The 14,296-nt window shown below is 28.9% G+C and overlaps 1 protein-coding gene across 1 annotated transcript; it reads right to left on the minus strand.

Annotated features, from left to right (window-relative positions):
- Window positions 1–6,212: 6,212 nt before the first annotated feature.
- On the minus strand, window positions 6,213–7,869 carry LOC101209912. Its single transcript, XM_004136141.3, has 4 exons — window positions 7,610–7,869; window positions 7,313–7,513; window positions 7,018–7,233; window positions 6,213–6,906 (listed from the first exon to the last, which is right to left on the minus strand). The coding sequence occupies exons 1-4, from the start codon at window positions 7,610–7,612 to the stop codon at window positions 6,664–6,666; spliced, it is 663 nt and encodes a 220-aa protein (XP_004136189.1). The 5' UTR covers window positions 7,613–7,869; the 3' UTR covers window positions 6,213–6,663.
- Between the last annotated feature and the right edge of the window lie 6,427 nt (window positions 7,870–14,296).

The raw sequence follows: 14,296 nt of genomic DNA on the forward strand, positions 1-14,296 counted from the left end.
TTCTACTTTCTTTTGTCTCATTTGCTATTTCACTACATTCAAATTCAACTTAATTCATTCATTTTTCCAATCTTTCTTTCATTTTGTTAGTGGTAAACAATTAACAATCATACATAGGACAAGAAGGAAATGGAATGCTTTTATACAAGGGTATGAACCAATATTATTCATATTGTTATTCGTGAGCTAGAAAAATCGAACTTCTAACTTTGAAGATGATCATACTAATTTTATATTAGTTGAGTTATATGTTCATGACTTGTCGTGTGTTAATGTGTTGGTTCATGATTAATGTATTGTGATAAAAAATTACAAATTGTGATTCATACATGAAGTTTGGAATGTAAGTGAGTTTAGAAATGATTTATACAACAAAGGATGAAAGAAAAACCCAATGATAACATCAAACTAAGATATAATGAGTGAGAGATTCAAACCTCTCGTTAGAACCAGTGGGCTGAGTTCCGGCCCATTTCTTATGTTGTGAAATGGATTCAGGATTGGAAAAGAAAAGCCCATTAGTTATAAATTACAAAATAAAAATCATTTTTCGTACAATAATACACTACAAAATGCAATTAAATGAGAGGAAAATGATTCAATCCTATAGATATTTTATTTACTAAACGATTCCCATTGGGTTGGGTAACGAACTTTGGAAAGAAAAAAAAAAAAAAAACTTGAGTGTGGAATTGACTCAATATCATAATTGTCAATTTAAAAGGATTTGACATTATGATCCACTTGTTCATGAAAATTGGATACTATTTTGTGGAAATTAAATTAGTTGTAACCAATGAGGGCTTGAGAAAAATAAATAATAAATAAGTACATGTGGCGTAATGTGGACCATTCGAACGTTTTTTAGATTCCAAAATTTGATTGGTCTCTACACAATTTCGTATGTCTAAATATCTTTCTTAGCTTTTATTATTATTATTATTATGTATTATTGTCCTCCAACCAAAAATTAAACCATATTTTGATTCCTTTTTTAACAACAAAATTTAATTACCATGAAAACTAAATTCTGTCAACAAATTTGAAGACTTGTTTCAGTATAGAATTACAGATGGAGATGAAGATGAAGAGTTTCAACTCACCTCTTCTATCTATCTCTATCCTTCTTGGGTGGGATGACCTAATCCTTATCAAACTCTTTATCTCTAATTTCGATCACATGAGAACACATACTAGTTGGTGATTCGGCTTGGTTTTAGATGAAGTCACTCCTCCTCTATGGGCTCCCATTAAGTAGGGTGGTTACCCTTAGCCCAATGAGGTTTACTTGGAAGTCCTCCTTTCTCCTGAGCCCATATGTATTGGTTATCTGTTTTTTTTTTTTTAGTTCTTGTTGGTTTCGTGCTTGATGTCCAACAAACGACTTTTACATTGATCTCCTTTACTATAATCTTTGGAGGAGTGCTTCATTCTCTATAATACCATCAACATGGTTGAGAAGGTCAACAGAACGAGTTCATGGGCATTGCTCTATCCATCATTAATTTTTCTTGAAAGTAAATTAAAAGCATACGATTGTTTAAATGGATGAAAGGGAAATAAAATTTTGTAAAAGAATGAATACAAAAAAATTAAAAAAGAATAAATAAATGTGTGTGTTTGTGGGGGGAAGGGGATTTGATCCAAAAAGAAAAAGAGAAATGAAAGGAAGGGGTTGTGTGTGTGGTTGCATGGAATTAGAGTTAACCATAAATGAAACTTTCCACGTTATCTTCTTCTAAAAATGAGACCACACTTTGTTGGAACCTTAAAGAAAGGATTTATGTACACCTCACCCCCAATTATAATTAAATAACAAACCCCCTTTTTCTAAAATTAAAAAAAAAAACTTCTATTCACTTTCATGCAATCCCTTCTCCATCTTATCTCTTCTTTCTTCTCTTTCTTTAATTAACCTTCCTTATGGGCCCTTTGATAACGATCATTTTTTATAGAATAATGCAACCATCACCTCAAAATCAATTTATCTCAACTCTTGTTTAAGATCGGAGGTTCAATTACATGAACATATCAAAATAGATTAACCAGCTTGTGTTTTATGTCTACTTGGCCGTCACTTAAATGTTCTCTAATGCTCCAAAAACGAAATATGAATAACAGAAGATCAAGTTCGAAAGGATAGAAATTCTGAGGAGGTAAAAGTATGATTAAGAAAGACTTCCATTTTTTGTGATTTACTCCTAGGAACTTTGTACAGTTTAAGTATGCTTAGTTTAGAACAATTCTTTATCGGATGTTCTTCTGAAAGATTTTATAGAAAGCATACTATGATTCGTGTTGGTTTGTGAAGACAATTTTCACACTTTGAAGCATTTAAGACAAGCAAGAACAACATAGCTAGAATGTTCCGAATGTTGGGGGTCATCTTTTGTCAAATCCTATACTTAGGGCATTACACGTCTTTTTTCTTTTTAAACTATAGAAAAAAGTCTATTAGGTTCCTTGACACAAATTTTCTCCGGAATAGGTACTTGACACATATAGATTCAAATTCTTAAAATTTAATTGATCCTATTAGGTATAAAATTTTAATTACGTGGAATAATCCAAAACTTTCATTGATACATTGTTATGTCAAGTAAATCCATAAATTTTAAACAATGTTGAATAGATCCGAGATTTATTACATTCAAAATTGTAAATGCAACGCTCTATTAAACACAAAATAAAAAATTTAATGATATATTAGACACTTTATACCCATTGAATGACCTATACAATTAGATGCAAAACTAAAAATTTTAGGAACTTAATTAATTAAGCATTTTCAACCTTTATAAATCAAATAGATACAAACCTTATAGAAAAAATAAAACTTAAGGAAATTGTTATGAAGATAAAAAGGAACTATTTTCAAAATATAACAAAAAAAAAAACTTAAATTGACAAAAATGAGTTAGGATGAATTTGGCAGTATTTGATAAATAGTTGAAATATTTTTGTTATTTTTAAAAATACTCCATAATTTTACTTAATTTATTTTATTAGATGTAAATTAACCTAAAGTATTAAAAGGTGTCCTAAATTTGTAATTTACACATGTTTGGGCCTCATAGCCTCTTGAGAGTGGAGCTGTTCTTAAGAGGAAGGGAGAAGAAGATTGATTCTTCCTTGGGAAAGTACAAATGTACATATAAACATCAATTTTCATATTATATACATACAAACACACAAACACATTATTATTATTATTATATGTTATATAGTATGAATGAGGAGCAGGTAAATGTAGGTGAGCAGATACAAGAAATAAACCAATAAAAATAAGGCATATAATGAGTTTAGGATGTTGACTTGTTTGAAAGGGAAATGTTTATAGGGGCCAATGTATATGGTGTATGCATGATAGAAGGTGGTGTGTTGTTGTTTGTTTTGTTTGTGTTTTTATTTAATATCAAAGAGAACCAAAGCTTTAGTAAACTCATGACATCATGGCTTAGGAAATTGAGAAGGGAAAGAATTAAATAAATGAATCAATCCATTTCTACAATTAAAATTAGTGTTATTTAGAAATATAGCAAAACCATTCATTAATAATATTTGAAATTTTGTTATATATATTTTTTTGTTTGTAAATAATTTAATTATTTTCAATAGTCTTGTTATTATTAATTATTAGTTAGTTTACATTTGATTCAATCAACCAAAAATCCATTTGATTACATATTGTTAAGGGGTTAAAATGAATAAATAGGGAAGTAGGTAATTGGAAAAGTTTTGGGCTTTCTAAGTTGGAAAGAGGAAGAAATGAAAGAAAAGAGATTGGGGGAAAGAGAAAGGCAAAGGGGTGATGATTTGGATAGAAATTATGGAATTGAAGTACCAAAAAAAGAAGAAAAAAACAAGAAAAATTTGAAAAAGAGCAATAATGTAAGTGGGTTGTATACATGGAAGGGGGTTTTGAAACCCTACTTTCTTGGGATTTTCTGCTTTTTCCCTACTTTCCTATTTTTATGTTCTAACATTATATACTTTTTCTATAAGGAATATGTAACCCCATGGATGGATATAAATTATAAACCATTTTCATTTTCTAAGAATCACCTTTATTTGCATACTTCAAATTCTAGTATAGTCAACTAAAAACGATAATCAAATAGAAATTTGATATATGATAAAATAAACTGTTAATATAGTAATTGTAGCGTAAGAATGAGATGATTTGTGAAGTTTTGACTAAATTATACAAATAAAATTGGAATAATTTAATTGATATTATGATTGAACTGTCTCTATAAAAAGAAAACTTAATCATCAATTAAATTGAAGCTGTGTAATATATTAGATTAAAATTAAAGTATATATTTTATATTATTTACGTGTTTAACTTAATTAGTATCTATATTACATTTTGAATGTTACTTTTAATATAAATTTTAAATTTAATTAATAAAAATTCAAATTTAGGGTTTAAGAATATGTAAGTGGAAAATAATATTTGAAGAAGAAAAAAGAAGGGGGTGTGAAGAGAATCTCCACGGTGGTGAAGGGCCCACACCACGCGGATAGGCTTAGAGGCATCGTACAACCCAGTCATGCTTTTCACACGTGTAACTCACATACTGACACTCCCATGAACATTCACCAAATTCCTAGACACTTCCACGACACGTGTCTCCTCGCTGTCCACTCAACTTTCCCTACCTTTCCCAAAATCAACGAATCGGCTTCGCCACGTGTCCCTCTCCCTAATTTTTTCCCCTTCATACGTGTCAACTTCAAGTAATTCCATCTCATCTCTCCTCTCTTAAACTCCCTATTTTAAATGTTTTTCTAAAATTAACACCACATAAACAATTCAAAGATCCCCCCTCCCTACTTCGAATTTTTTTACAAGGTTAAACAGCAACTAGATATGTGTAATTTTGGAAATGTATATGTGTTAAACAGTTATGTAACAAATGTAAAGGCATGCGCATCTTTCCATCTCAAACCTTAAAAAAAAAAGATTAGTTTCAAACTGTCTTGATTTTTTTAAAAAAATAGTAAATAAATACCATTATTTTTCTATTATTAAAAAGGAAAGGCATTACAATTTGAAATGGAAGTAAAAACTAAATTAAAAATATATATTCCTAAAAGAAATGAAAGAATTTTTCTTGAAATTTGGAAATAAATTAAACCCCCCACCATAAATAAGCATATAGAAGTATGATAAAGTAGAGTAAAACATTAAATTTTTTAAAATAAAAAAGGAAACACGTGGGAAGTCACGTGTAAAGCAACTGAATCCCCACGTTAAAGTCGTGAACCTCCGCACGCATTATGAGGACGCACAATTGTTTAGTCAAAGATGAATCTTTCGAGTTATTTTTCCTATTTTTCCTATTTTTAATTACTTAACACTATATAGTAAATAAATAAAGTAATTAAACTAAAATTAGCATATTAACGGAGTTATCGTGTAATGGGTGGATTACGACACACCGTTCTCTCTACTTCCACCTCGGATCAAACTAACATCTGACGGTTTATAAACTGACACGTGTACTCCAGTATAAGAGAAATTGGAATGTTGTCCCACACAGATTGGGAAAACCCTTTTGGCTAAGCAACCGCCTTATTTTATTTTTATTTTTTATTTTTCTAAAAACAAAAAAGAAATACATAAATATATAAAATAAAATACTCCTTTCTGCTTGTGGGCGGCTGACCTACTTTTTACAATCTCGGGAATCCAGTCGCTTACCTTTTTACCCTCCTCTCATTTTATGACACGTCCACGTCCACGTCCACGTCCAGACAAACTCTCCACCTCCTCATTGCACTGAACCGGCCGCCACCGGTCCCACCCTCCCGGTCCACTTCCCCCCCCCCCTCCCTTTTGTTTAAATCGTTAAAATTTAACCCCTTTTCCAATGTTTTCTATAAACGGAAATCAACCCAATTTTTACTTCTCACATACTACACTTCCTACTTCATATGTTACAAAAAAAAGTCCTCTTGTTTTGAGTTTAATTCTTAGTTTCCATTAACAAAAACGATTAGAAATCAATTCAGATGAACATAAATACTTTTTAAGACATGTGAGTTTCCTTTCTAATGTATTTAAATAAAAGAGTAAATTTCTCTACACTAGAAGAAAAGGTAAGAATTGGCAATATATATAAATATTTGTATATATAAAATCTATCCATTTCTTTTTTATTTCATTCCTTGTATGAACATATTTCTAAAATTACAATCAAGGAAGGGAGAACTATATTCATATATATATAAGAAAAAAAAAGAGAAAAAAAGAAAGAACAAACAATATCCACATCTATAAACCCAAAACTCACGTATAAAGCGTCCTATTTCATATAATTATCATCTATAGAACACTAGTCAAATCCTTCTTCTTCTTCTTCTTCTTCTTTTTTTAAATTTTCTCCCAAGTCCACCATCTTTCCACTATTTCCACATTCACCCCCATTCCTCCTCCTCCTCCTCCTCCTCCTCCTCCTCCATTTCTATTTTCCAACCCAATATTCACATTGAACTTTAACAAGACAATAATGAAAGCCCCTCCTAACGCCATGGGAGCTCTCGTTTGAAAACTACATTTATCATCATATCTCTGTATTCAAATTAGAGAGAAAAGGGTAATTTTTATCAAGTAAAAAAAGAAAAAGAAAGATTTTTTTTCCTTTTTTTTCTTTTTCAATATTCGATAATAAGGCCTCCCATTGGAGCTCTGTGAGGAATTCCCTTCCTTCGTTTAGCTGTTCTGTAACTAACCAGCGTTGGCGGTGGCGTCGACGGTGTAAAACTCTGCACGACTCTGTTCTTATTGCTGTTCTTCATTATTCTTCCTTGACTGCTATTACTACTGTACGATGAATCCTCTGAATCCGATCCCATCACTCTTCGTTTCTTCTCATAGTTCTTTGATGTTCCAACAATCTACAACAAAACCCACAATTCAATTTCTCCCAATTCTTCCACATTCATTACAATTATCACTACTGAAACATAGAAGAAGAAGAAAAAAAAAAGTCGATTTCATTACATTACCTTACATCCAAGAGAACAGAATCGAAACGAATCGAGAAGACTCCGTTCACATACTTCACACGTGTTCGTTACCCCTTTCCCAGGCCTAGGCTGTGGCCGCTCATTCAAGAAAACAACTCTCGCGCTGTTGATAATGTAGGTTTGAACTCCGGTTATGTCCAGAACTTTCTGAATCTCAGATACCCTTATCACATCATGATATGAAGATCTTCTAATCTGTACGAAAAAAAACAGAGACAATCAGAAAAAGAAAACAGAGCAATCGGAAATTCAACGGAACCTCAAAGAAATAGACCTGAATAGCACGATGGTCTTTGTGAAAAGCGAGACAGAGAGAACAGAGAGCGCCATTCATGCAATCCAAACAATACATATTACATTCGCTTTTATGAGAATCAGCATGAAACTTGCATTGAACAAAGAAGCTTTCACGGAGTAAAGGTTTAAGCCATGGAGGCCATCTGTTATCTTCATCTACAGGACTTCCGGCGAGACCCTGTTTTTGAAACAAACAGAAAAAAGAAAATCAAAATCAGGGATTAAGAATAATGAATGGTTTGAGATTTAGTGAAGAACCCAGAAGAGGAATTACCATGAGAGTTGGATTGATTTGAGGGAGACTTGAATGGTGGTGTTGAATAGCCAGATTGAAGGAGCAGGAAGAAGAAGAAGAAGAAGAAGAAGAAGAGGAAGAGGGGTTCTTGAAAGAAATTTGGGGGAGAGAGAAGTGATTCTTATCTGAAAAAAGTCTAAACCGAAGCAAAAAGGTCCGAAGCAGAAGCAAATGGGAAAAGATGCGTTGGGCATAAGGAACTCATCTCCTTCTTTCCTTTATAAATTTTGGCTTTCATTTTCTTCTTTGCTTTGGTCTTATCGCATATTTTTCTATTCCCATTCCTTCTCCCACATTATTTTTTATTCTAATTATTATTTCTTCTCCCCTATTAACATTTTTTTCTTCAAGTTAATTAAATTGCAAATTTGTCCCTACAAAAAGTAACACTTTACTCTCATAGCCTTACAAAATTATTATTTCAATGGATTTTGAAAGTTAAACCTAAAATTTACTATATCCATAATTTTGAAGAGTAAATTATTATATTGAGAAATGAAAATGTTTTTAACCTATTTTCAACCACTTATTTACTTTTGTTTCTTCAATCATTAATTTTCCATTGAATTTCTTCTCTCTGGTGCTTTCCGGTAAAGTCCCCGGAAAATTCAAAAAAGAGCGATCGGATTTTATTGATTATGGAATAAAATAAAGAAATAAACATATAACGAAGGTTTTAGCTTTTAGGGTATACATACAATTTATTATTCAACCTTACATTTGGATGGACAAACATCAATTTAGGACTACTTTGTCCATTTCTCTTTAATTACATCACCATCTATATCTTATACTTTTCATTTTAAAACAATATTATGTTCAATTTTGTAATTTATCATTTATTTTTCAAAGAAGCTAAGATTATAGAATGTTTTTAGCAAATATACTCATGAATTAAGATAGGGATATAACCATTTTGTTATTTTATAATGAAATAGAGTTACCAAAACCACTATATATTAATAGTTAAAAAAACAATATTTATTATTTATTTAAGGTGTGATGGGAGGGGGATAAATATTATAATATTATTTTCTTTCCTATTTTATTCCTTCAAAGTTGTGGTCTTACTCAATATTACACCTTATTTTGTGAATCCAATTTTGGAAGTATATATTTGAATTTATTCTTCCAAAAAAGATAAAATAAATAAATATATATTAAATTTCTTTGGTCAAATAACCAACCAAAAATTTCAGTTTCCTTTTTACTTTATAAAAGCATAAGTCCTACATTAATTAATGTTTAAATTATGGAGAATTGGGCAACCTAATGCAATTATATAGATATGTGTGGAGAAGAATGAAGATTCTTGGCCTAGTTTTGGGTGTTCCAAGCATTGCTTCTACCAAATCTTGATGAGTTTCTTTTTTAGGTTTGTGAAGTAGTTTAAATTATTTCGATGAGTTTCTTCTTTTAGGTTTTGTGAAGTAGTTTAAATTGTTGATAAATTAATAAATACTATTGTAACCCTAACATAGGATAATTATCCATATTAAAAAGTTTAAATTATTATACTGCAAAAAATTATTTAAAAAGAAAATTAATACTTATCTCCCAAAATAATGGGGATTTGCTTTGCACAACCTATATATAAGGGTTGGGATTGGGTATTGTGCAATCACCAAGTATTAGGATTAGGTAGATATGATTTAAAAATTAGTATCTGCTTTCTTTGAAGACCAAAAATAGTGAAACCTTGAAATGGGATGAGAATCAACGAATGGAAAATTAAAAATAATGATGTTGATGGATGAATCTTGTCAAGTGTTTTCATGTCATAGGTTCGTAGTTGAGCTTGTTTGTACGTATAAAGATATTGTACATTACAATTATAACATTGTGTTCAAGTCAGCAAAGTTAAAACACTTGATAATTGTGTAACTGAATAGGTGTTGGAATTTGACAATTTAAGATGATCAGCTATTTGTCATTTCCTTTTATGATAATTTCAAATGTGTGTGTTGATATGGTAAGGCATTTGGACACAATTAGCTCGACCAAGTAATTACTCTCTATAAGGAGTTTTGAGTTTGTTGATACATTTTTCTTATTATTTATTGTCGTGCTCCTGTTAGTTCAAGCTTTTTCGAAGGTCTTTCTCTAACTTGACATTGACTAAATTTTGACTAAAGTTTTTTGGCCTCATTTTGAATTCACTTCTCTTTTATATATTTATGTCTATGTGGGAAGTCAAATTCAAGGATCACGGCATATTAGAGTTTTAGTTTGCTTTTAGACCATTTTAAATATATGGTCTGATGAGTATATATATATATTCCGTTGAGTCCTTAACCTTTATAGTTTTGTAATGAAAATATGTACAATTAAAAATATTAAACAAAGGATCATTATGAAATTTAAACATAGTAGTGTTTATGAGTTATGAACTATTGGATACACGTACATTGAAGTGGGTCAATTTGTTTAAAAAGTTTTGACAAATTTGAGTAAAAAGTAAGAATCTAAATTAAATGCAAGTTTTGAAAACTTTATAGAAACAAAATTTATTTGTAAAAAAAAAAAACTATTTAAATTTATGAATAAATATTTAACATATTTGAACTTTATTTAGCTTAATATATATCCATTTTATTTCTTATTTTTATCACATAACCCATAGGCATATTTGTATATATCGACAAGTGGGTAAAAACCTAAATATTCAAATTCATACGTATTAACTTGTACGAAACATTAGAATTTACGCGGTGCATATTAATTAATATTTAAACCTATTTCATAATCTAAAACATAGAATATAATACTCTAAATTTAATTAATAAAACCTATTTTGACATTATATATGTTAGTATTTAATTATATTAATTAATAAAACTAGAGTGTACAATTTTTCACACTTTTGGTGGTATGCTTGTTTTTAGAAATTGAAGGTTTTGATTTCTCATTTATTTGATTGTCGTATCAAAATAATTTATTCAATAAATAAAGAAAATATTATTTTTTGTACTTTAGTATGCATAATTAATTAAACATCAAGATGTTGAATACATCCATCCTTCTTAGTCTCTATTTATAGTTATGAAGTAATAATTGACACATGAAGAAACCATGGGATGCATGCCATATAACTACAAAATCAATTAAAAAGTATTAATATTCATTAAATCGTATAACTAATGCAGCCAAATGAAATCAAAAGTACAACACTTTATCTAAAAATTGGTGATATATCAAATCAATGGAATAATGTTGAAATTTCACATGAAGAAACAAAAAGAAACTAGGCCATTAGGATTAGGATGATTTAATTTCATGAAACCTAATCCATTGGATTAATAAGTTTATAATTTCCTAGTTAACACATTGCCTATTAACATTCAATACAACTTTTGTTAGAAAGAAAAATGAAATCAAATAAATTAAAAGTTAGAACTAAAAAATATTATTTGTTTTCACATTCATAACTATTGCAAATTTAATTTGTTTAATCTTTATATTATGATGAAAAATATTTAAATACCCATTTTAAAAAAATAAAAGTCACATCTTTGCCTACATCATTATGAATGTCATAATATCTTATAGTTATATCTTTTTAATATAGTTTTTCCATGTTTGCTGTAAGAAGAAAACTCAAAATTTGCTCCTAATTTGTCAACTAAATTTATTTGATTTGTCTAATCTTTGTATGGTGGGATTGTTAGCACCATAATCAACTTCAAATGAAGAATATATATATATATATATTAAATAAAAGAAATCACATCTTTTCCTACATCATTATGACTGTCATAATATCTCTTATCTATATTTTAAAGAGGAAATATCAAAATTAGGCCCTAAACTTGTTAAATTACATCAATCAATGTGTAACCTAAAATTTATACCATATGATATGAATTTTAGATTAAACTTTTGTATGAATGGGCAAGAGACTTCATTTTAGAATAAAATTTTGTAAACTTTAGGTGACAAACTTATATAAGTTGAAATTTGCATTTGCATTGCAATTTGATTAAATTAAAAGTTTAATGATCAAATTTGATTTTCCTAACAAAAAAAAAAGAAAGTGTACTTAGCTTTTGTATTTTATTTTTATTATTATTATTTTATAAATATAAAGGATGGAGGAGCGCAATTCTAATATTGTGGTCAATAGTTTATTATTTATATAGTTGAACTATACTTGTGTTGATTATTCAATTGTTGTGTTAATTAATAATTAATGATGATGCCAGTTGAACTATATTGACATTAATTTTTTTTTGCTTCCGTTATTTTATCAATCCTTTTAATATTGTAGGACTTAGGTAGTAACCCTTTTAATATTGTAGGACTTAGGTCCATGAACATGAACATGCACATGAACAAATTTGTGGTTTTTTTTAATTAATTTTCTGCTCGTATTGTACTAAAAAGAACTTATACATGGCAAACTTTAAAAAATGATCACTTCTTCTTCACCAAAAGAGGAAGGATTTGAAATGAGTGAGAAAGTTGATTAAGAAACTAGTATGGCTTTGATTTATGGCAACATTTCCAGTAAAATAAACAAAGAACATTTATTTATCACATAGAAAAAGAAAAAGAAAAAGAAAGTAAAATAAAGGAAAGTATTTCAATAGAAACAAAATAATTATCATATTGATTTGATAACAAATTAATGGGTGTTTTCAATTAAAGCAGTCTTGTTTTCATGACTTAATGTAGATTTTAAAAGGGTAGGAAACTTTAGATTAAAAAATTCTATAAATATCTATCAAAATTCTCCAATAATACAATTAATTTCATCTCCTTGCTTCTAACATTTTCTTATGTCCCAAACAAACAAAATAAAGATATAAAGGTAGATTTAATATCAATAATAATATTTTTATTTAAAAAATACTCTGAAAAAGTTTTATATATACTCTTCAACTTATCATAAACACATAAATATATGTCTAAACTATAATTTTAAATTTCCTTCAATACGTTAATATTTCTATCTATATTTTTATTTTTATTGATTCAATAGTAATAGAAACAGTGAATCGTCATTTCTATTATATTATAGAAAAATCCTCAAATCAGAAAATTACATAATTATCGTTCGAAAAAATAAATATTTATTTACTAATTTATATTCTTTTGAATTTTTGTTTTTTTTTAAATTTTTCTAGAAATATTCATCAGAATTGAAATCTTAATTTTTTAACACAAACTACAACTGATGTTTTTACAAGAAAATAGTCTTTCTAAAAACATTGTTGAAAACCAATTGTTGAACCATATATCTATATATTATATATACACACATTCTTGAAAAAGAAAAAGTATTTAGAGTAGAGGAGTCAATGGCAAGCCCTAGTAATCTAGTTTTGGAAAAAATATTATAAGCAAGACTTTGACCTAGTCTTTGAAAACGAATTGTATTTTAACATTTTCCAATAATATCTTCATCAACAATTATGCTTAAAAAAAAAAAACAATCCCACAATCTAGTATTTACATTTTACCCTACTTTTACAACCACTATCAATTCTAGATATACTAATAAAGCTATAGATTTTATCAATTATTTTAAAATATTGTTATATATGCTAATGGTTTGCATTTAAGTGTTCATATTGAAAACTATTGCATGCCGTTTGTGTTACATTGAAACCATTTCTTGTATGATTCGATTCGGTTTAATACTTAAACCGATTCTAAAATCGAAACAAACTGCTTCATTTAAAAAGAATTAAACGGTGTAAACTTAATTTAATTTCAATGTACAATTCATATTCATTTTTTTATATAGTTTTCAGCTCAATTCTTTTTTTTTTTTTTACTGTTTTGATAATTGATGATCTCATTTTCGTTTGTTGTCGACTTGTGGTAATACATTCGGGTAATTAAAATATTTTAAAACAAAGAAAAGTAAAAGTAATTAAAAAAGGGAGGGGAAGGGAATTTGGAATTGGTCAACAGGGAGGTTCTTAGAAAGGGAGGGTCAAAGACACGCGCACACCGTGTAGGACTAATGCCGATTGTGCGTACGTGAATTCACACGTGTGGGCCTTCGCTTTTCTTAAAGTTCTTTGGGCCCCTATTTTGTGGGCCTTGTTCTCGTATAACACGCCTTATAGGGTCCCACCACCAAGCCCATAATGGGCCCAAAGTGGCATTTTACGTAAATAAGTCCTTCTTTTGGAAAAACTCTCGAGTCTCGAGGAGATGAGGTTTGGATGACGTGGATCTTCCAAAATTTCATCATTAGAATACTCAACATTATTGCTATCCTTTTTTCTTTTCTTCCTCATGTGTTCTTCTCTTGTTCTACGGTTTATGTTTATGAGACAAATAACAAAGTTCAAATACCGAACTCTCATTTTTAAAATAAATTAAATTGCAAATACCGTTTCAGTTAATTAAAGTACATTGTGTTTATTTTATTATTTAATTTGCAAGGAATGGTAAATATTGTAAAATGGACAAAATATTTTTCGTATAATTTGTTATATTTTTATTTTTAAAAAAATCCTAACTTTATATTTAAAATTTAGACAATGTTTATTTTTTTGAATTTCAAAGAATCTTAAAAATTCGTCTTTTGAAAGTTGAAATAATAAAAAAAACTATTAATTCAAACCTCATAAAAAATGTGGAAAATTAACCCTGCTTGGTTACTATTGAAAAAAAGGGGGAGTTTTTAAATAATAATGTGCAATGATGAAT

This window comes from Cucumis sativus, chromosome 3 (genome assembly GCF_000004075.3).
Source record: "Cucumis sativus cultivar 9930 chromosome 3, Cucumber_9930_V3, whole genome shotgun sequence".
In the NCBI taxonomy this organism is placed as follows: domain Eukaryota; kingdom Viridiplantae; phylum Streptophyta; class Magnoliopsida; order Cucurbitales; family Cucurbitaceae; genus Cucumis; species Cucumis sativus.

Bases quoted from the DNA above. Each gene is read 5' to 3' on its own strand.
- LOC101209912 (XM_004136141.3), bottom strand. The intron at 7,234-7,312 runs GTCTATTTCTTT...TTTTTCGTACAG, and splicing joins AAGACCATCGTGCTATTCAG to ATTAGAAGATCTTCATATCA. The intron at 6,907-7,017 runs GTAATGTAATGA...GTTTTGTTGTAG, and splicing joins TCTGTTCTCTTGGATGTAAG to ATTGTTGGAACATCAAAGAA.